Raw genomic sequence first — 20,296 nt, forward strand, 5'->3', positions numbered from 1 at the left:
TGGCATCAACACAGGCTGCCCTGTCACGGGGACACATGGCACTGCAGTGCCCCACGCTGTGCAGCCGAGGGACGGTGCATCAGGGTTTGGAGAAGGGGCATGGTGGCTATTAGGGCGGAGGGCCCTGGGCAGGCTCGGCCTGGGCCAGGCGGGGGTTGACAGTTGCCTTCACATGCAAGTCAGCTGCCTCCTGCGTGGGGAACCTATGGAATGTCCTCTGTGGCCAGCAGCTGCCTCTGTTCAGGAGTTCCCGGTGCGTGCGGCTCCGGAACTTGCTCAGAGTCACCAGGGAGCACTTGTGAGATGGCAGCTTCCAGGGCCCATGCAGGGTGCCTGGCTGGGTTTCTGTGGGCCTGAGGGGCTGCCATGCTCATGCGTGCTTGGTACCTGCAGCCCCCAGACTCCAGACAGAGGGCACCAGCGACCCTGCCATGGGCCGGGGAAGGAGGACCCACCTGTTAAGGAGGAACGCCTGGGTGTCAAATCGCTTTTGCTCATTGACGTGTATCTGTCAACTTCAGAACCAACCTCCTGCATAGAGCCGCGCACATAGGCGCGTTTTCCCTGCGGGAAGGCCGCAGCCCCACTCTGTGTGCCTCTCCTGGTGCCGGCCCCCTGGCCTCCAGCAGGCCTGGCAGACATGGGGAGGCGGGGCCTGGGCACGCTGCGCCCTGGTGGAAATGGCAACCAGGGCCTCACTGCGCCTTTCTTGTCACAGGTTCTGTCCACGGTGTGTCCAGGAAAAGAGGAAGAAGAAGTAGGAGGAGCTGTGTGCCCGGATCCGAGGAGCAAGTTAATCTCTTCCTTCATTCGTGTTGCAATATTTCCCTTCATTTTAAAACTACCTTGTTCGGTTGATACTTAGTAACTCCGTGGCCAGTTGAAATTCTGGATGTTTCCTAGAACAAGAACCCATCAAACCCTGTTCGCACAGAAGGGCGACCTTGCAGGGACTCGCCGCCTTGACGTTAGCGTGGCTTTTACAGGACCCCCCCGCGCATCAGCAGGGAGCCCCCGCGGATGTGGCGGGTGCGCGTGAGCCCGGGCTGCCAGGCCAGACGTGCGAGCTGCGGGGACGTGGTAACCTGGTCCACGGCCGCCGCTTTGCAGCGCGCGGCGCCACCCTCGCGTAGCTTTCCTGTGGTTTTCCAGGACTGTTTGGTACAGCCCAGGCTCCCTGCGCCCCAACGCCGCTGGAGCACGCCTGCCACTGAGCCGCGCGGGTGGGGCCCGTGCCTCCTCCCACTCAGCGCCGCGCCGCATCCGGCCGCCGTGCACTCCTGCTTGGGCGCCTCTGACGGCCCGGGAGGGCTGGGGGCCCTTCCTCGGAGGAAGTGGCCTCCGCTTCACTGTGCGCTGCCTTTTTAGCTTGGACTTCAGTCCTCCCTTGGGGGAGTCACTTCTGGAGTAAACGGCTCTTCATTAGCTTGGAGTAGCTGTGGGTCCTGTGACCAGCAGCCACCAGACCCTGGAACAGAGCTGGGCTGATGTTCCGTTTCTCTGGGAATTGGTGATGTTTTTACTGTGAAGATGAAATTATCCTAATAGCATGAAGATCATGGGTCTACGTGTGTCTGTGAAGTGAGTCCCGTCTGCCAGGAGCTGATGAACCACGAATGCCTCTGCTTGTGCATTCCCAGGCCCGCAGCTCCCGTCCAAGGGGACTCTGATGTGAATTTGTTGTGAATTTATTGTGCCACAATAGCAGTTCTGGAATGAAGCTAGGAAACTCGAGTGTGCTTTTTGTTTAATCAGCATTCACCAAGCTGAGCTGGAGCCGTCTTTTCGGTGGTAGTTGGGGAAGGCTGTGCAGATTTGCTCTGCTCTGATGCATTGGTGACGGTGCCTCGCCTGCGGTTCCCGACAGCATCGCAGGCTCTCGGAAATCCTCTCCTGTGCCTTTAGAGGAAGGAGAGGATTCCTGAGGAATGCAGGGGAGCCTGTTTCTGTCCTCACACCACAGAAAGAAACCTGAGGGAAAACTGAGATGTGAGGTTCCCAACTTAAGCCTGGTTTTCTTCATGGTAGGGGGCCATTTGGAATGACAGCCTCACTTCCTCCTGATGGCTACATCTATATCTTTTCCTCCTGTTTTTAATGTTTCACTAGGGAGAGGAAATAAAGCAGAAAGGAACGTGTGAAGCTCTGTGTCTCAGACGGGGCCCTCCCCACGAGAAGCCGGTAGTCAGTGAGTGAGAACAAGAGAACAAGAACATCCTGAACAGTCCTGGTTGGGATGGTGTCCACATTCTTGCTCTGCGGTTCTTGAACCACATGGGTGTCTCTGGGCCACCTGTCCTTTCCGGGAGCCGGCCGAGGGTGTGGGGCAGTGGGTGGGAGTGGATCCTCTGGGCGCAGGTGCCCGGCAGGTGCAGGCGGGCAGTGGGCCACTGCTGCTGCTCGTCCCTGCCAGTGTCTGGACCTGAAGGGGCTCCCTCCAAGCGATGCCTTCCTGTGGCTCAGAAGGGAAAGCGTCGGAGAGGGCAGGCTACACTGTTTCACACCCTCAGCCACGGCTGTGAAAATGGGTGGGTTTTGTTGGGTTTTTTCCTTTTTGAGACAGAGTCTCGCTCTGTCGCCCAGGCTGGAGTGCAGTGGTGCGATCTTGGCTCACTGCAAGCTCCACCTTCTGGGCTCAAGTGACCCTCCCACCTCAGCCTCCTGAGTAGCCGGGATTACAGGCACACACCATCAGGCCCAGCTAAGTTTTATATTTTGGTTGGAGACGGGGTTTCACCATGTTGGCCCGGCTGGTCTCAAACTTCTAGGGTCAAATGATCCACCTGCGTCGGCCTCCGAAAGTGCTGGGATTACAGGTGTGAGCTGCTGCGCTCAGCTGGGAGATGGGTTTTCATGTAATGACTTAATTTTTTGTTAACAGGCTTTGTGTGTGTGTGTGTTTTGTTTTTTGTTTTTTGTTTTTTTTGAGATGGAGTTTTGCTCTTGTCACCCAGGCTGGAATGCAATGGCACCATCTTGGCTCACTGCAACCTCTGCCTCCTGGGTTCAAGTGATTCTCTCGCCTTGGCCTTCCGGGTAGCTGGGACTACAGGTGCCCACCACCACGCCTGGCTAATTTTTGTATTTTTAGTAGAAACGGGATTTCACCATGTGTGGCCAGGCAGGACTCGAACTCCTGACCTGAAGTGATCCACCCGCCTTGGCCTCCCAAAGTGCTGGGATGACCAGCATGAGGCACCACACCTGGCCAACACAGATGCTTAATGATCGTGGAGAATACATCGTGGAAAATTTTCTTCTCTCTTTTACCTTATTATGAGACGGAGTCTCCCTCTGTCACCCAGGCTGGAGTGCAGTGGTGCGATCTCGGCTCACTGCAAGCTCCCCCTCCCGCGTTCACGCCATTCTCCTGCCTCAGCCTCCCGAGTAGCTGGGACTACAGGCGCCCGCCACCTCGCCCGGCTAATTTTTTTGTATTTTTTAGTAGAGACGGGGTTTCACCGTGTTAGCCAGGATGGTCTCAATCTCCTGATCTTGTGATCCACCCGGCTCAGCCTCCCAAAGTGCTGGGATTACAGGCGTGAGCCACCGTGCCCGGCCCTCTTGTACCATTTTTGTGAAGAGGGATAGGTAAGTGCAGGGAGTTTGTGCTGCAACAGTGCCTGGCAATTTTTCAGAAATGAGTTCGATATTTCACTCCACCTTTGAGCTGTTCACACCCATGGCTACCCCTGGAAGGAGCTGGGGTTGTTGATGCTTTTGGCTGCCTGGCTTCCTGAGGTCTCGCTGCTTTCTGGGGAAAGATGACTGGCTTCCACGTGGGAAGCTTCTGTCTAACACGTGATGATGTGGTCCTGCCTGCCACTGTGCACCTTCCCAGGTATTGAATTTTGACCTTTTCTTTTCAAGTGTCTGTGCTTATGTGTTTTTAATGTTTACTTTTGCCACTTACGATAATATCACCAAAATAATATGCAGAGAGTTTTGGAAGAAACACAGAAAACATGAGCAGAGTGAGACAATTCCTTGGGCTGTAGTTTGGACCCAACTGAATCCTGAGTACTCTGTGGCTGATGCTGTGCTAGCCGTGGGAGAGACACACTCAGGAGTGGCTGTTTGGCCAGAAAAGAAGGTCATGGTGCCTGGCCTGGCCCCAGCCCTGCAGGGACACAGGAGCCACACCATTTGCAGCATCCACACCTTGCTCCAGAAGGCCTGGCCGCCTTCTCCTGGGGGGTGATTGAGGGATTTAGTCTTGGACCAGACCCCCCTCCACAGCTGCCCAGCTCCAGACCCATCTCCTGGATTGAGGGTGTCTGGGCTGGACCCAGTGGGTCACTGGCAGCTTCATCTGAGCCGAAGGTGTGGGTCCTCTGTGGCTGTGCGATTGACCTCTATGGGAAGGAGCGTTCTGCCCATTTTCCTTGTTTTCAGTGCTGCGGTATCAGACAGTGATCTGAGGAAATCCTGTAGGGGAAGGCAGGCTGCTTTGAAAACAGGAGCTGGTGAAACTGAGCCCTCTGCATCTGTGAATGTGCCCCAGGTGCTGCTGCTGGGGACATGGATGCCGAGCGGAGGCCTGCATGGCCTCCTGAGCAGCAGCTGACCACCTGTCTCATGTTGGGCGGGACCCCTGGGCGGGTGGACACGAGACCACTGTTGGCCAGGGACACCGAGCGGAGGCCTACGTGGCCTCCTGAGCAGCAGCTGACCGCCCGTCTCATGCTGGGTGGGACCCCTGGGCGGGTGGACATGAGACCACTGTTGGCCAGGGACACCGAGCGGAGGCCTATGTGGCCGCCTGAGCAGCAGCTGACCGCCTGTCTCACTGTTGGCCAGGGCTTTGTGGCGTGGGTGTTTTCCAGTCTGCCTGGAGCAGCGAGCAGCAGCTGTGCAGACCAGTGGCGGTGGGAGGGTTTGCCGGGACAGATGGGGACACTGGCCAGCTTGTCTTCTGTCCAGCAGCCCCACTGTACTTGGTCTCCTGTCCTGTCATTGGGAGCCCTGGCTGGGGCTGCTTTGAGCAGTGACGCTGGCCCAGAGCAGCTTCCCACATGACCACAGAGCCGAGGGTCTGCCCTGTCCTAGGTTAGGTCTTCATGGTTTAGAATAAAACTGTGAGAGATGTTTATTATGGGCATTGAAGACTTAGGTTTTCCTAAATTTTCAGTGACCAGTGATCGGCCTTCAATACCTGTGCTGAGAGGAATTTTAAGCCAGGGGAAATGTGAGAAAATGTTCCCATTCAGGAGAGACTGTACTGGAGTTTCTTTCTTCCTCTGTATTTTGTGGTGTTCACCTTTAACCACATTTCATCCAAAAAGATGACGCAGCTTTAACATGAATGTTACATTTTTATTTTCAAGGAATTATCTATGTTCCCTTTGTAAAGGAAATATTGTAAATCTTTTTATTAGATAATGTAAAGATGTATATCAGTATTTTTGGATCATGTTATAGATTATGGATATATTGTTTAATAAATAAAGTATTTTTTGGAACAAACGGTTGAAAGTGCATCTGTATTAGCCCGTTTTCACGCTGCTGATAAAGACATACCCAAGACTGGGTAATTTATAAAGAAAAAGAGGGTTCTTTAAAAAAAAATTTTTTCTTTTTCTTTTTTTGAGACACAGTCTTCTTGCTCTGTCACCCAGGCTGAAGTGCAATGGTACTGCATGATCTCGGCTCACTGTAACCTCTGCCTCCTGGGTTCAAGCGATTCCCCTGCCTCAGCCTCCTGAGGAGCTAGGAGTACAGGTGCATGCCACCACACCCTGCTAATTTTTGTATTTTTAGTAGAGATGGGGTTTCGCCATGTTGGCCAGGCTGATCTTGAACTTCTGACCTCAGGTGATCCACTTGCCTCAGCCTTCCAAAGTGTTGGGATTACAGGCGTGAGCCTCTGCGCCTGACAGAAAAAGAGGTCTAATGGACCCTCAGTTCCACATGGCTGGGGAGGCCTCACAATGGTGGCAGGAGGCAAAAGGCACATCTTACATGGCGGCAGACAAGAGAGAATGAGAGCCGAGTGAAAGGGGTTTCCCCTTATAAAACCATCAGATCTCGTGGGACTTATTCACTACCACGAGAAAGGTATGGGGGAACCACCCCCATGATTCAGCATCATTCTGGGAAACGGGTGTAAAATGTCAGTGTTGGCTGGGCGCGGTGGCTCAAGCCTGTAATCCCAGCACTTTGGGAGGCCGAGACGGGCGGATCACGAGGTCAGGCGATCGAGACCATCCTGGCTAACATGGTGAAACCCCGTCTCTACTAAAAAATACAAAAAAGAAAACTAGCCGGGCGAGGTGGCGGGCGTCTGTGGTCCCAGCTACCTGGGAGGCTGAGGCAGGAGAATGGCGTAAACCCGGGAGGTGGAGCTTGCAGTAAGCTGAGATCTGGCCACTGCACTCCAGCCTGGGTGACAGCGAGACTCCATCTCAAAAAAAAAAAATGTCAGTGTTGTGCCCAGAGACAAGTGTGTGAATTTGAATTTTGAAGGGGTATGCAGTGATTGGAGAGTGGTTTGCGGAGCTTGCTGGCTGGGGGTCTGCGGAGGACCCTGTGCCTTACCTTGGGTGGTTGCTCAAGTTCACTTCCAAGGAAGACGTGTGAGAATGCTGCAGTTGCTCTAAGAGAGTACTGTGCTTGCTCTAGAAGGGCAAGACTTGCTGTGTTGTACTTGCCCTTTGGTAGCTGCTGGAGTCAGCTTGGGCTCTGTATTAGTCCATTCATGCATTGCCAGAAAGAACGACCTGAGACTGTGTAATTTATAAAGAAATGAGGTTTAATGGACTCACAGCTCTGCAGGCTGTACAGGAAGCATGGCGGGGAGGCCTCAGGAAACTTACATCATGGCAGAAGGCGGAGGGGAAGCAAGCACATTTTACCATGGCGGACCAGGAGAGAAAGGGAGCAGAGGGGAAAGGTGCCACGCTTTTAAACAAGCAGGTCTCCTGAGAGCTCACTCATTTTCACAAGAACAGCAAGGGGGAAATCTGCCCCCATGAGCCAGTCACCTCCCACCAGGCTCCTCCCCCAATATTGGGGATTACAATTCAACCTAAGATTTGGGCGGGGACACAAATCCAAACCGTATCAGGTTATCACAATGTCACAGACTGGGGGGCTTAACAAAAATGTCTCTTATTTCTGGAGATTGGTAGTCCAAGATTAAGGTGCTGGTGTTGTCTGGTGCCTGTCCAGGACTCTTCCCTTGGGTTGCCAAAATTGCCTTCTCACGTGTGCCGACATGACTGACTGGGAGAGGGAGCTCTCTGGTGTCTCTTATTTTACATGTCCTGTTGGATCAGGACCCCACCCTTGTGACTGACTTTAACCTTAATTACTTCTTCAGAAGTCCCATCTCCAAATATGGCCATATTGGGGGTTACAGCTTCCGCATACGAGTTCTGGGGGACACAAACCTAATAGGAGCTGATGGGTCTCAAAACGTTGCCTCGAGCAGGGCATTAACAGAACCTGGGAAGAGCTGGGTCGTCACGAGGTACAGTCGGCCCCTCACCCACCATCCAGGTGAAACCAATCTGCAGACCAGAGTCCTCGCTGGAAGAGGAGGCTGATGCTGGGGGAAGGGCCCCACAACACTGAAACCAGCACATGCCATGTTTTCCTCCAAGCATTCTCCGAGGGTACATGTGGGCTTTGCCAGGGGTCTGTGCCCTGGGAAAAAGAAAAATCAGTTGTTATTATTTTTTGAGACAGAGTTGTTTTTTTGTTTTGTTTTGTTTTGAGACAGAGTCTCACTCTGTAGCCAGGGCTGGAGCGCAATGGTGTGATCTCAGCTCACTGCAACCTCTGCCTCCCAGGTTCAAGCCATTCTCTTGCCTCAGTCTCCCGAGTAGCTGGGATTACAGGCGCCCACCACCACGCCCGGCTAATTTTTGTATTGTTGGTAGAGACAGGGTTTCACCATTTTGGCCAGGTTGGTCTCAAACTCTCGACCTCAGGTGATCCACCTGCCTCAGCCTCCTAAAGTGCTGGGATTACGGGCGTAAGCCACCGTGCCTGGCCAGAAAAATCAGTTATTTTAGGGGGTGGTATGGGTGGTAATGTTTATGAGTTCTGAATCATTCCTAATCCCAGGGGTCCAAGATGCCACTGGCCTGCTAGTCAGAGGGAGGGCGTGTGGAGGTCGGGTGGTAAGGGGGTCCACAGGAGGGCGTGTGGAGGTCGGGTGGCAAGGGGGTCCACAGGAGGGCGTGTGGAGGTCGGGTGGTAAGGGGGTCCACAGGAGGGCGTGTGGAGGTCAGGTGGTAAGGGGGTCCACAGACCTCATCTGTGATTGTCTTTCCAGTTTCTGAATGTGTAATTGAAACAGTCATACTTGACAATGGGAAACTCCCACACTGACCTGCAGAGGAAGGGCCAGCCAGGTAGGAAGGGCCAGGTGGACGTCACCTTCCCAGGGTTGTAGTCCAAAGGCAAAATGCATTGCTGACTTGGAAGAGTCCTGCATGGGTGATTCACCTGGGAAGAAGGTGAGTGGCCCTTGGGGATGTGGTTAAGGAGGACGGGAATGACTCCATTCAACTGCTGCTCCAGAGTCTCATCACCAGGACAAATCCAGCTTGCCGGTTTTCTGTGTGACTACCAGGACCCATCTGCTGTCATGGGCATAGCCTCCGCCTCCTGCACAGCTCCACAGTCTGGCCTCTGGACCGAGTGCGGCCTCCTGCTCTCTGCTCTCATCTGCTCAGAGATCTGCATCGTCTGCACCCTCTGGTTCTATGGAATTGGGTGAGCTGAAGTAACAAGTACTTTGGGAGGCCGAGGTGCGCGGATGGCTTGAGTCCAGGAGTTCGAGACCAGCCTGGGCAGCACATGAGACCCCCCCCCATCTCTACAAAAATACAATAACAAAAAATTAGCCGGGCGTGGTGGCACACGCCCGTAGTCCCAGCTACTTGGGTGGCCGAGGTGGGAGGATGGTTTGAGCTCGGGAGGCAGAGGTTGCAGTGAGCTGAGATCACCCCCGGAACTCCAGCCTGGGCAACAGAGCTAGACCCTGTCTCGAAAACCCAGAAAACAAGTGCTGGCGATGCCTCAGGAAGGGGAGCCCAGGCCGGGAGGCTCCTCGGGGCAGCAGCTACTGCGTCAGGAGGCCAGGAGCTCCCCAGGTGTGCGAAGGGTTTGAGGGCACGGAGGGCTGAACAGGCGGAAGCGGACACGGAGGCAAGAAAACACCTGCAGGAGGCAGCTGCCCCCTAAGCTAAGGCTGGGGGCCCAGGAGGGGTGGTCCGTGCAGGAGCTGGGGGAGGGAGGCCGCTGGCGAAAGGGGCGCCCCCTGGGCACCGCCTCGGAGGAGCGGGCCGGCCTCCAGGTCCCTCAGCCGAGCCCCCGTACCGGGCCTCGTTCTGGAGAACGCTCCGGCTGCTGCTTGGGCGTCTTGGGCTGCGCTCAGCCTAGTCCCTTCCCTACCTGAAGGGAGGAGCCCGACAGCCTGGACGCCGGAGGCCCTCAGGGAACGCAGGACGAGGGAGCGGCGATTGACCCTCCGATGCCAGTCGGGGCGGGGCTTGGACGGCGGGGCGGGGCCTGGAGGGCGGGAATGACGAGAGGGGCGGGACCCGTTAGGAGCGCGGGCGGGGCTTCGATGGCAGGGCGGAGCCGTCAATGCGCAGGCGCGGCGTCGTCCCGCCCACTCCGGCCTAGCGGGCTCTGGGCCTGCGGCGGTCGCTGAGGGTTGGAACCCGGGACGTGGTCGCGGGTGCGTGCGCGCGGCCGCCCGGAGCGCTCGGCTGAGGGTCCCGGGCTGCGGTTCCACGGCGGGCGGGGGTCGCGGGGCGCGATCTCGGGCGCCGTCAGCCAATCTGTGCCTCTGAGCGGGGGTAGGGGCGGCACTGCAGCTCGTCACGTGACTGCGTGGAACGCGCGCGCGTCCGCGGGGTCCCCTTGGGGGCGAGCGTGGAGGCTTGGGGTCCGGGGCAGGTCCCGGCGAGGCCGCCGCGAGCCTGTGTGTCGCTAAGTCCAGGCCGGCTGCGGGGGCTTCGCGCGCTCGCGGGGTTGCGGGCCGGGCCGGGGGAGGGCCCGGGTGCTCGGAGCCTTCCCCTTCGCTGCCCTCCTGCCCCTCTCCCTGCTTCTGCGAGCGTTTTTCAACTTGTACAATGTGCATAAAACGTGAAATTCCCCTTGGCCATTTCCAGGCGCGCAGCCAGCAGCTCCCGGCCCTTGCCCCCCGGGCCCTGAGTACCGGCCTCGCCCGGAAGGAGGAGCCCGAGGCCTCCGTCCCGGCGGCGATGCTGCCCCGTCAGCTGCTGGCGCGGCCCGCGTGGTTGTTCCGGTGTCCTCCGGGGCCGCGCGGGGCCTGTGCCCCGGGAGCCGCGGGTTCTTGGGGTCGGCCGGTTGGCCCCCTGGCCCGCAGGGGCTGCTGCTCCGCCCCCGGGACCCCGGAGGTGCCGCTGACCCGGGAGCGCTACCCCGTGCGGCGCTTGCCGTTCTCCACGGTGTCTGAGCAGGACCTGGCCGCCTTTGAGCGCATCGTGCCCGGCGGGGTCGTCACGGACCCGGAGGCGCTGCAGGCTCCCAACGTGGACTGGATACGGACGCTGCGAGGTGGGTGAGGCTTGGGAAGCTGCGGCGGGGCCGCGTCCCTGCTCTCCTGCGCCTTCTGGTGGAGGCTTCAAATCGGGCTGAGAACGAGCTGGGTCGGGGTGCCAGCCCCTGGCTGCGCTGAGAGGGGCGTGTGCACCGCCACAGGCTGCTGGAGTAAAGGACCACGAACGTGTCGCTTAGAACAACCCAAGTTTTTATTTATTTTTTTTATTTTATTTTATTTTTTGAGACGGAGTCTTACTCTGTCTCCAGGCTGGAGCAGTGGCACGATGTCGGCTCACTGCAACCTCCGCCTCCCAGGTTCAAGTGGTTCGTCTGCCTCAGCCTCCCTAGTAGCTGGAACTACAGGCGCCCGCCACCACGTCCCGCTAATTTTTGTATTTTTAGTAGAGACAGGGTTTCACCATGTTGGCCAAGATGGTCTCGATCTCTTGACGTCGTGATCCGTCCACCTCTGCCTCCCAAATTGCTGAGATTACATGCCTGAGCCACTCCGACTCCGCCCGGCCAGCAACTCAACTTTGTCGGGCGCAGTGGTTCTGCCAGTATTCTCAGCTGCCCTGGAGGCTGAAGCCAGAAGTTCAAGACCAGCCTGGGCAACGTAGCAAGACCCCCCCCCCACCCCCGCCTCTCCCCCATCGTCTCTAAAAATAAAAATAAATAAATAAATAAAATTAGCCAGCCCAGGATTAAAAAAACAAACAGTAACAAAGTTACTCCAGCCCATGAGTTCAAGTTTGCAGTGGAGTGCAATCTCACCACTGCATTCCAGCCTGGGCAACACAGCAAGACTTCATCACTAAAACAAAACAATTCTCCTCCCCACCAAACCCCACAAGTTTATTCTTTAAGCTCTGGAGGCCAAAAGTGTGAAATCAGGGTATCACAGGGCTGCGCTCCCTCCACTCCCTCCAAAGCCTCCAGAGAAGGCTCCTTCCTGCCTCTTCTAGCTTCTAGTGGCCCCAGGTACCAAATTACTGCAGTCTCTGCCTGTTTTTCATACAGGTTTCTCTTCTCTGGGACACTTCTCCATCTGTCTTATAAAGACACTTCTCATTGAATTGAGGGCCCACCCTAATCGGGATGATCTCATCTCAGTACTGTCAACTTAATTACACCTGCAAAGACTGTTTTTCCTGTATTTTTTTTTTTTTGAGATGAAGTCTCGCTCTTGTTGCCCCGGCTGGAGTGCAGTGGTGCGATCTCGGCTCACTGCAACCTCCCCGTCCTGGGTTCAAGCAATTCTCCTGCTTCAGCCTCCCAAGTAACTGGGATTACAGGCGCCCGCCTCCACTCCTGGCTAATTTTTGTATTTTTAGTAGAGACGGGGTTTCACCATGTTGACCAGGCTGGTCTTGAACTCCTGACTTAAGGTGATCCACTCACCTTGGCCTCCCAAAGTGCTGGGATGACAGGCATGAGCCCCGGCGCTCAGCTGGACCATTTTTTCTTTTTCTTTTTTCTTTTTTGAGACGCAGTCTCGCTCTATCGCCCAGGCTGGAGTGCAGTGGCGCGATCTCGGCTTACTACAAGCTCTGCCTCTTGGGTTCACTCCATTCTCCTGCCTCAGTCTCCTGAGTAGCTGGGACTACAGGTGCCCGCCACCATGCCCGGCTAATTGTTTTTGTATTTTCAGTAGAGACAGGGTTTCACAGTGTTAGCCAGGATGGTCTCGATCTCCTGACTTCGTGATCTGCCTGCCTCGGCCTCCCAAAGTGCTGGGATTACAGGCATGAGCCACTGCGCCCAGCCCCGTTTTTTCAAATAAGGTCCCATTCACAGGTCCTGGGGCATTGGGAAGCGGACATATCTTTTTGGAACCCACTAGGTAAGATGAAGGGCTCCTGGCTGGCCACGCCTGCTCCTCTCCTCCCACTGCACTCCTGCCCACTGGCTTACAAGTCTGTGCATGAATGAGGAACTTCTCAGCCTCCGGGGCTGGCACTTCCTTTTGGTAACAGTGCCCAGTTTTCTCTTATTTTTATTTTATTTATTTTTTTGAGACTGAGTCTTGCCCTGTCAGGGTGGAGTGCAGTGGCACAATCTCCGCTTACTGCAACCTCCACCTCCTGGGGTCAAGTGATTTTCGTCTCAGTCTCCTGGGTAGCTGGGACTACAGGCCTCCGCCACCACAGCCAGCTAATTTTTGTATTTTTTTAGTAGAGATAGAGTTTCACCATGTTGGCCAGGCTGGTCTCAAACTCCTGACCTCAGGTGATCACACACCTCAGCCTCCCAAAGTGCTGGGATTACAGGCATGAGCCACCACGCCTAACCCAGTTTTCTCTTATGAAATGATTGCAGGCTGGTGTGGCAACTCACACCTGTAACCCAGTTCTGTGGGAGATCACTTGAGCCCAGGAGTTCAAGACCAGCCTGGGCAATATGGTGAAACTCTCTCTCTACAAATAATTAAAAATTAGCTGGATGTGGTGGCGTGTGTCTGTGGTCCCAGCTGCTTGGGAGGCTGAGGTGGGAGGACAGCTTTAGCCTGGGAGGTTGAGGCTGCAGTAACTGTGACGGTACCACTGCTGTCTAACCTGGGTGATAGAAAAAAATGATTTCTGAGATAACATAACCTACGTGCTTACACAATTAAAAAAAATCAACATGGTGTTCTTGCTAAAATAGTAAAGTGCGGTAGAAGAGAATTGGTTGACTCTAATTTACAACAAAATGATACATTTAAACCTGTAGCACTGGCACCAGGTCCTGGGGCTGAACGTAGGGTGTGCTGTCATTGGGAAGATCTGGAATTTTTAAAATCTTTTGTTGTTGTTGTTTTGGCCCTTGTAGAAGATTGAAAGTATTAAGAACACTCAGAGTTTCCAGACCATGTAATCTGGGAGTGCAGTGTATGTTAAAACAGTTCAGAAAGTTAGCAAGTTGAACTGGGGTCTAGGCTCAGATAATGCAAGCAGCTCTTTCCCTGCAGAAAGGCCGGGAGTCGCTGGAAATCGCTGGACCAATGGTCACTACGTAGGAGCTCTCTTGAGTGGAACGGCCCCCACCCTCACCCTGCTCCCTAAATAAGGATCCCTCTGGGGCGATCTCAAGCTGCAGCCTTGAGCGTCCACCATGGCCCAGGGCCTGCGGGCTCATGAGTGTTGTCCCTGGAGCCAGGTGAGGATGGACGCCCACTCTGGGCTTGACTAAGTCAGGCCCCAGTCCTGGCTCAGCACTGCTGCCTGGGTGACCCTAGGCAGTTGACCCTCAGTGCCTGCCCTACAAAATGGGGCTTGGAGCCACTGCCTTGGAAACACCATGTGGGTGAGTGGGGCAGGAACCTAGCGTGAGCCTTGAGCACAAGGCTTGGATTCCCGTGCTCCCAGCCTGCACAGAGGCCAGCACCCTGGGCTATGCTGCTGCTGCCCTAGTTGGCAAGGGGGCTCTCCCAGGGCTTGCAGTAGTGGAGTGGAAGCTATAACTGAGATTGAGGGGTGGCTACACTATTCCTCTCCCCTGCCTTGCCTGAGCCTGACTGGGCAAGAATTGGCTGTCCCCCTGGGACCCCTCTCTCCAGTCAGCACCCTTTTTGGATGTCCGTGGCCATGGACACCCTGTCTTGCTGCAGGGCCGCCCCTCAGTGTCTGTGTGCGCCTGTGGGAGGGCACCTTCCTCTGCATCCTGCTGCCCGGAGTTTGGTGAGGGCAACGCTGAATTTCACTCATCTTTGAGTCCACAGGTTTGGTCCTGAATGTCTGCTCAGTAGGTGTTTACTGAGGTGAGGCTTAGTTGTTGAATTTTAGATGAATTGCCCCTTAGTGTGGCTTGCTTTTGGAGAGAGAGCGTGTCTAGACTTCTGAAAACTCATTAAGCATCATATTCAAAAATCTAGACCATTTGCTCCGGATGGATGCTGCAGATGTTTAGTGAGCATGCCTGCACTGGCGGGAGGGTGGGGGCTTCGCGGTGTGAAAACAGGCTGGACCCTTGCGTCACCTCTGGCGGCTCTGCCCCCACAGCCCCCTCTCTCTTTGTGGGGCTCCCATCGTTAACACTGGACCACTGGGAGGGAGCCGTCCTTTTTATCCTTCCCATTAGAAGGTAAACATCACAGGAGTGGGAAATTCTGTCCTTCTGTCCGCATTCTGTGTCTGGAATGCGGCCTGGCCTGCATTCTGGGGCGCACTCATGTATGTGTTGACAACCCTGTCACAGGTGCGTCCCAAGTGTGCCCAAGTCGAAAGCTTTGCCATGAGTCCTGGGGCTCCCGAGCTGAGTTGGGGACAGGGATGCAGCGAGCGCAGGTGCCACAGTTCCCTCAGGTGCTGCGCTGAAGTGTCGGCCAAGGCCCAGGCGCCCAGCAGGCCCCTCTGCAAACATTGCTGGTTTGATGAAAGAGAGATTAAGTGGCGTTCCGATCAGAAAAGTAAGGTGGACACCACAGCCTGGTTCTCAGAGCTCCGTGAAGAGGTGACAGGCACCTGTGACTGCACCTGCTGTCTGTCTGCAGCCCCCATCACCTGGGAAAGTCATCTCAAGGAAACCCAAAGGCAGAAAGACACCAGCTCACTTGGGGCAGCAGTGGTTAGCAACACTGGCTAACTAGCTTAGAGGGCTCCCATTGGTCACATCCAGGCACTCAGCAAATAAGGCAGCCGAGACTTACAGCCCAGTGAATAAAATGAGAAGCCGAGAGCCCTCATCACTGTGAATAAGCAGCTACGTAAACATGTCAGTGGGAGCGAGGGGAAAGCCCTCCCTTGTGGCAGAGTCAGCTAAGAGGCCAGGCGCAGCGACTCATGCTTGTAACCCCAGCCCTTAGGGAGGCTGAGGTGGGTGGATTGCTTGAGGCCATGAGTTCAAGACCAGCCTGGGGAACATGGCAAAACCCTGTTTCTACTAAAAATATCAAAATTAGCCGAGCATGGTGGCAGGCACCTGTAGTCCCAGCTACCTGGGAGGCTGAGGTGGGAGGATCACTTGAGCCCAGGAGGTTGAGGCTGCAGTGAGCTGTGATTGTACCACTGCACTCCAGCTTGGTTAACAGAGTGAGACCCTGTCTCAAAAGAAATAAAAGGAAATGTAGGTGGACGATTGGATTTAGGAAAATCACTTGTTGGCAACCATCCTAGTAACTGATTCAGTCTAAGATAATCAAAGATGTTAATGGGTGAAGCTTGAGGAGCGACAGGATGTCCACAAGGTCTCAAGTGTCTGCGTGTGAGGTGCACACACATCACGAAACGAAGTGTGGTGGCGTGGCAGGAGGGAAGCCTGCAGACAGCCCGTTACCATGGAACCGAGCTGACCTCACCACAAGTGGGTGGGCAACCTCAGAGCCGCCAATGCCTGGCCTGTGGGACTCTCGTCCATGGGCCCAGCCTCACCCACCTCTGCACACTGCCCAGTGCCCGGCCTGCCACCTCCCACGTGGGACCTAGTTTTGGTTTTTTTGAGACGGGGTCTTGCTCTGTCACCCAGGCTGGAGTGCTGTTGCGATCATAGCTCACTGCAGCCTCGACCTCCTGGGCTCAGGTGATTCTCTCTCCTCAGCTTCCCAAATAAGATCACTGTCTGGGGGCTGGGCATGGTGGCTCACGCCTGTAATCCCAGCACTTTGGGAGGCCACGGTGGGCAGATCATGAGGTCAGGAGTTCAAGACCAGCCTGGCCAACGTGGTGAAACCCCATCTCTACTAAAAATACAAAATTTAGCCAGGTGTGGTGGCAGGTGCCTGTAATCCCAGCTACTCGGGAGGCTGAGGCAGGAGAATTGCTTGAACCCAGGAGGGAGAGGTTGCAGTGAGCCAGGATCGTGCCACTGCACTTCAGCCTGGGCGACAGAGTGAGACTCCGTCTCCAAAAGAAAAAAGCTCACTCTGGGGAGAGCGCCCACTTGCCTCATCTGCAGCTCCCCCCACGCTGTCTCACGGGGTTTCCTTCCTGTCACAGGCTCTAGCAAGGTGCTGCTGAGGCCACGGACCTCGGAGGAGGTGTCCCACATCCTCAGGTGAGGTGTTGGCGCCCGGCTCCCCCAAGTCCTTCTGTGTTGCCTGCCGGTCATTTCCTCGTGGAGCCTGTGGGCAGCTGGGGTGACGCGGTGCGAAGCCAGCCGATGACATCTTGGTTTGTGTGTCTCAGTGTTTGTTCTGTGGTTTTTAAGTGCTATATCAATGCATCTATGGTGTGTAATCATTTCCCCCCATTTGGCAATGCCCCTGCACATTTCTTGGCACCGTCTGTAACAGCAAAGATCCTCCCCCATGGACACGCTACAGGGTGGCACTGGTCTCCAGGTTTCCATGATTGTAGACAGTGCGTTAGATCATCCTCAGCAGGTACTTTGTGGCAATTTGCACTTACTCTGTTAAACTCCGTCCCTGGGGCTTGCTGCCTCCAGGGTTTATTTAATGTACGTGGGCAGATTCCTCTCTCCAGGTCAGGGAGCTTTGGTTTCTCCAAACCCTTATACGTTGGGTGTGCTCAAGGCTTTGGGGCTTTGCAAAGGTGCAGACTGGTTGGGAGGGAGGTATCCTTGGGCACACATCTGGGGGATGACGGGCCAAGGCTGGGGAGATGCAGGCAGAGGGTGGAAGGGGGTGGGGGCAGTGCGGTCGAGGAGCCCTGAGCTGGGACCGCTGTGACCACAGTGTGAACGGGAAGGATGGGAGCGGGGTGTGTAGGACGTTCTGTCCTGTGCGGGAAGTCTTTTAGGACATTAGAATCGGGGCCTCCACTTCCGTCACCCTGTGCACGGCTTCTGGATTGGCATCTGTCCTTCCTCAGAATCCCTCACATGCGTGGGCTGGGGAGGAACCGCCGCCGGGGCTGCAGGCAGAGCAGAGTAATCAGGATTTGGGGTCAGGCACTGGTCCTGTGGCGTGTCCTTGGGGATGGTGGCGTGGGGGTGGGGACAGAGCCCCGATGTCCCTCCTGTCGTCATCCCAGGCACTGCCACGAGAGGAACCTGGCTGTGAACCCGCAGGGGGGCAACACAGGCATGGTGGGTGGCAGCGTCCCCGTCTTTGACGAGATCATCCTCTCCACTGCCCGCATGAACAAGGTCCTCAGCTTCCACAGTGTGCCTGGTAAGCCTGTGCTGCCCTTCGGGGCCCAGGTGTCCCTCCTGGTACTGGTGGAATTCTTCTTTGCCAGCGTCTGCGACTCACAGTGCTTGAGTGGGCGAATGAGTCAGGGATGGGGCTGGGGAAAGAACCAGCATCTGTAGCCTGGCAGCCCAGCCCCACCTCACCTGGCCCCTCCAGACATGCCTGCTGTGGGGTCACTTTGATGACGTATGGTGAGGGCTGTCACTCCGGTCCCTTCTAGCTCCAGCCCACTCTGGAGGTGTGTGCGGTGCAGAGTGGCAGGCAGAGGGGATCCTGTGCTCACATGGCACGGCAGACCCAGGGCGCCAGGGCGTGGCAGGTGTGAGGGGATCCTGACCCAGGGCACCAGGGCGTGGCAGGTGTGAGGGGATCCTGTGGTCACGTGGCGCTGCAGACCCAGGGTGCCAGGGTCTTGCTCTGGAGCTGGGCCTCTCCCCACAAGGCCGGGCTCCAGGCCCCGGTCACTTCTGGTCAGGCACCTGCACTGTAGGGTGTTGAGCAGCATCCCTGGCCTCTGCCTACCAGGTGCCCATGGCACCCCCAACCCCGAATGTCTCCAGACACTGTCCCACGTGCCCAGGGCCAGGATCCGCCCCAGCCGAGAATCTTCCCCCTTCTGCTCCTTTCCAGGAGCATGTGTGTGGGTGGGAAGTTTTTCCCTCTCTTTTCATGTTACCCATTTTTCTTTTGTGTCACTATAATCGTAAAGGTCCTGTTAGGCCCGGATGTTTTCAGCCTTGGGCCAGCGATGTGGGGGCGCCTCTTCTCCTCGGCCCTGGCGCTGAGGCTGATGTTCCTTCTGGGTGGCCTGTCTGTGCGGGATGGGGGTGGGCCCCACCAGCCCCGGGCCCACTGGAAGTCGAGTGCTGTGGCAGCCTGGTCGCTCTCTGCAGGAATTCTGGTTTGCCAGGCGGGCTGCGTCCTGGAGGAGCTGAGCCACTACGTGGAGGAACGGGACTTTATCATGCCACTGGACTTAGGAGCCAAGGGCAGCTGCCACATCGGGGGAAACGTGGCAACCAACGCCGGGGGCCTGCGGTTTCTTCGATACGGCTCACTGCATGGAACTGTCCTGGGCCTGGAAGTGGTGAGCTGGGGCAGCCGCTTGGCGCAGAGGTGGCCATGGGGTGTCCTCTCGCGGCTCTCGTGGGCCCACGTGGTGGTGCAGGTGCATGGGGCCCCTCGGGGTGGGAGGTCTTGGTTCCTGGCCCTGGGCCCCTCAGGGACGTGCGGGCTACATACACCCCCATCCTGAGGGAGGCCTGGCCCTGTCCTGCCCTGCCCTCCCATGATTGGGTGATTTTGTGTCCACTGCCTCGGGGCCACACGGAGAGGATGCAGTTACAGGGGCCGCCGCCCTGGCAGTGGTGGGCTTCCGGAAGCTGAGCGTGAAGGAACGCTCATCCAGGGTCAGCTTCGTGACCTTGTGTCGACCGCTGTTCCTCCAGGGCCCCTCCGTTTCCCCGCACCCTCACCAGCCGAGTGTCACGGGCAGAGCTCTCTGTCCTGTTTACCCACGTGGACGAAGCAAACACAAAACCATGCTTTGCTGCCATCCAGTAAATTATGACGCTCCAGTAGCTTTTATTCTGGCCAGCCACTGATTATCTTTATTATAAATTACTTTCTTGCACTCACGAGCTGTAGAAGCCTCCGACTCCCAGTACCAGCACACAGGACACGGAGAGGCCCGCAGCTTGGGAGCTTTGCTGCCTTATGGCTGGTGGGTCCGGAGGTGGCTGGGTCCTGGGCTTGGCTCTTTTCTACTTTCTCAATGCCCTACTCCCGGGGAGCCTCCCCACTGCCCCCAACCCTGGGCGTGCCCCCTGGGCAGTGAGCTGCTGTGTGTGGGGGGTGTCACTCGTATGGGAGGAAAGTACATCCGTCAGCCTCTTGGCATGACCGCAGGCCGTTGTAGCAGTGTCACCTGGCCCCGGAGGCAACCGACGCGGTGTCAGGAGGCTGGCAGGCGGGTGAACGCGCTTCTCTTCGCCCCCAGGTGTTGGCCGACGGCACCATCCTGGACTGCCTGACCTCCCTGAGGAAGGACAACACGGGCTATGACCTGAAGCAGCTGTTCATCGGGTCGGAGGGCACTTTGGGGGTCATCACTGCGGTGTCCATCCTGTGTCCACCCAAGCCCAGGGCTGTGAACGTGGCTTTCCTCGGTGGGCTTCCTCGATTTGTGCCTTGAGATGGGGAGTTGGGCTCGAGCGTCTGCTCTGACGGTGCTGGTGTGAGGAAGGGGATGGAGGGACCCCCCCCAGGACTGTCGGTTCCCGTATCTCCTGACATCTCTGCTTCCAAGGGAATCAAATCCAGGACCTGGCTTTCCTGGTGGTCGTGGGTAAAGGTCTGGAGTGAGGCCTGTCTCTGTCTCTGGTCAGAGGACACTTCATTTCATAGCAAAACTGAGGCTTGTGTTGCCTCCTTCACAGCATTGTGTTAGTTAAGTAGCTTGTGGTGTAAGATTGAGGGATGTGCTGTCATTTGGCATCAGTTCAGGACACCACTCTTAGTTACCGTGGGGATAAAGCTCCTGTAATGGGGGTCTTCCCTAGTTAGCTCAGACTGGGGGTCTCAGCAGACCTGCCTGCTGCCGTGTCTCCACAGGCCTGCTTTCCTCACGGCCGCTTCTTCGGTTCTCCCGGGACGTGCCTTTGTCTCCTTTCTTGCTTCGTTTGAATCGGGCGGGTTTATCCA

At 56.4% G+C, this 20,296-nt stretch overlaps 2 protein-coding genes across 20 annotated transcripts in view; both read left to right on the forward strand.

The window, feature by feature from the left end:
- The window catches only part of ING5 (inhibitor of growth family member 5), a 34,435-nt gene extending 32,293 nt beyond the window's left edge, over positions 1-2,142 (forward strand). For all 5 annotated transcript variants that reach the window (XR_002516382.2, XM_009183560.4, XM_009183561.4 and 2 more), the window contains one exon: positions 719-2,142. Coding sequence is in view for 4 of the 5 variants with exons in the window: in XM_009183560.4 (XP_009181824.1) it covers positions 719-761 (43 nt within the window). In the remaining variant the exon portion in view is untranslated. The remainder of the gene's footprint in view (positions 1-718) is intronic.
- A 7,439-nt stretch (positions 2,143-9,581) lies between these two features.
- D2HGDH (D-2-hydroxyglutarate dehydrogenase) overlaps positions 9,582-20,296 on the forward strand; it is a 31,555-nt gene continuing 20,840 nt past the window's right edge. For 8 of the 15 annotated variants that reach the window (XR_004176689.1, XR_004176690.1, XR_004176691.1 and 5 more), the window contains exons 1-5: positions 9,831-10,539; positions 16,437-16,494; positions 17,433-17,572; positions 18,487-18,680; positions 19,593-19,761. Coding sequence is in view for 10 of the 15 variants with exons in the window: in XM_021924258.2 (XP_021779950.1) it covers positions 10,092-10,539; positions 16,437-16,494; positions 17,433-17,572; positions 18,487-18,680; positions 19,593-19,761 (1,009 nt within the window). In the remaining 5 variants the exon portion in view is untranslated. Of the gene's footprint in view, positions 9,695-9,830; positions 10,540-13,474; positions 13,663-16,436; positions 17,573-18,486; positions 18,681-19,592; positions 19,762-20,296 lie in introns of those variants that run through there. The other 7 variants (XM_021924259.2, XM_021924262.2, XM_009183566.2 and 4 more) reach the window with 7 other exon arrangements.

The sequence above is a fragment of the Papio anubis genome, chromosome 10, assembly GCF_008728515.1.
Source record: "Papio anubis isolate 15944 chromosome 10, Panubis1.0, whole genome shotgun sequence".
In the NCBI taxonomy this organism is placed as follows: Eukaryota; Metazoa; Chordata; class Mammalia; order Primates; family Cercopithecidae; genus Papio; species Papio anubis.